The following is a 1,655-nucleotide window of genomic DNA, read 5'->3' as shown; positions in this document are numbered from 1 at the left end:
TGATATTTACTACAAAAAAATAAAAATTGTACTTTTGAAGGAATAAGGTATTGCGATATAACAATTATCATGTAAAAAGATTATAGAAGATATATTTACATATATAATTTGATATAATTCAGATAAAATTATATTATTACATAATGACTTTAAAGTTGAATTTTGACTAACTATTTATTTTAAAATGGATTATGTCCATTTTACTCTTGACCTAGTTAAGCCTAAATAATCAAAAACAAGAAACATTTGTATATTTTAAAATATTTTATTTGGCTTTTATCGTAATAGATTTTATTTATTTCTAAATAACTTTTGTTTGTGAATATATTATATCATATATAGTAAATCTTTGTACAGAGTGACAAGTTTCATACTTATTTAAACAATAAAGAGATAAATAAGACAACATATTGTTTAAACTATTTTATTTAATAATTTCAAAATGAATTTATTACTCAAATAAGCCTAGTACATTATGTACTTACAATAAAATTAACTTATACATTATTTAGGAACATTATCATTATAAAAAGAAAAATAATAATTTAATTACCTATACTACAATACCTACCCACATTTTATTCACTGACTACACTCAAAAGCACGATTTTTCCAAAAATCAGCCAAATCTTTAAACTTCTCACAACACTCTTTTCTCCTTCTCGGACTACAACGATTAGCTGGATTGTTCAACGCGTTACTAAATTTTCTAACCAATGTTGTCACTGAGTCCAAGGTAGTTTTGTCCACACCTTCAATTCCAGACACATCGAATTGTTCAAAAGCTTCATCTATATGCCGTTCTATTTCACTGTAATTTGTCATTTCCCTGGTATCGTCGAAGGAAAGATCCGTTGCTGATATACTGCACTGGACCACATCTGGAATTTTCTTCTTAATAGTGCTTGTACAAAGCTGCTCGATAGATTTAAATATATCGTCTATTTTGTCACAAATTTCTTCGATGGAAGCGGCCGAAGTTATCTGACCGTTGACAAAATAAAAGTGTTTTGAAGATTCCTTACTTGGATCTTCTCTTAAATGGCTGATGAAATCGTTATACTCCAGAGCAGAAACTGTTGATTTCTTCGACAACTGCCTTCCAATCTTTCTTCTGACTTTCTTGAAAAGAAATGACGAATCAAACGTGGGTGATTTTAAATTTAAAGAACTAAATACTGGTTTCATTCTTGGTGTGTCATCTTCAGCATCGACTTCCAAATCTATCGGTATTCCCCATTGTTCTTCCAATTTCTTCCATTGCTCGTTTTCTGATAAAATGTCATCGATATCTATGATTGCGGACATTTTTGCAGTGTACTCGCGGATGGTGTGATTTAAACTAGTTGTGACGTTTGTCCCGTCCTATTATATATTCTAATATATCTATCTCTTTCCTAACTTATTTATTCAAAGACGTGATCTATATAGTGTATTTGTTATAATTCAATAGGTGATTATTGCGGCTTTAATGATTTAAATGATTGAAAATAGCGTTAATCACTTTGTTTATTTGTGTATTTAACTTTTATAATAAAAGCTTAAGCGTAAGTAATTAAATATTTCGAGAATTTCATATGGACAGATAAACAATGTTTGTTGAGTTTTTGTGTAGATAAATGATTATAAATATTTATATGTGTGGATATTTTGTT

General features: G+C 28.6%; 1 protein-coding gene across 1 annotated transcript; it reads right to left on the bottom strand.

Moving 5' to 3' along the window:
• Positions 1-410: 410 nt before the first annotated feature.
• Positions 411-1,360, bottom strand: LOC146527429 (uncharacterized). Its single transcript, XM_085205006.1, has one exon. The coding sequence runs from the start codon at positions 1,306-1,308 to the stop codon at positions 583-585; it is 726 nt and encodes a 241-aa protein (XP_085061132.1). The 5' UTR covers positions 1,309-1,360; the 3' UTR covers positions 411-582.
• Between the last annotated feature and the right edge of the window lie 295 nt (positions 1,361-1,655).

The sequence above is a fragment of the Heliconius melpomene genome, chromosome 20, assembly GCF_056956725.1.
Source record: "Heliconius melpomene rosina isolate 202511_hmr_F chromosome 20, ASM5695672v1, whole genome shotgun sequence".
Classification (NCBI taxonomy): Eukaryota; Metazoa; Arthropoda; class Insecta; order Lepidoptera; family Nymphalidae; genus Heliconius; species Heliconius melpomene.
Note: the sequence above shows the minus strand (reverse complement) of the source record. Positions and strands in the feature narration are given on the sequence as shown.

What these genes read in the sequence shown, in the direction of transcription:
- LOC146527429 (XM_085205006.1), bottom strand. Translation starts at nt 1,308, where the DNA reads ATGTCCGCAATCATAGATATCGATGACATTTTATCAGAAAACGAGCAA.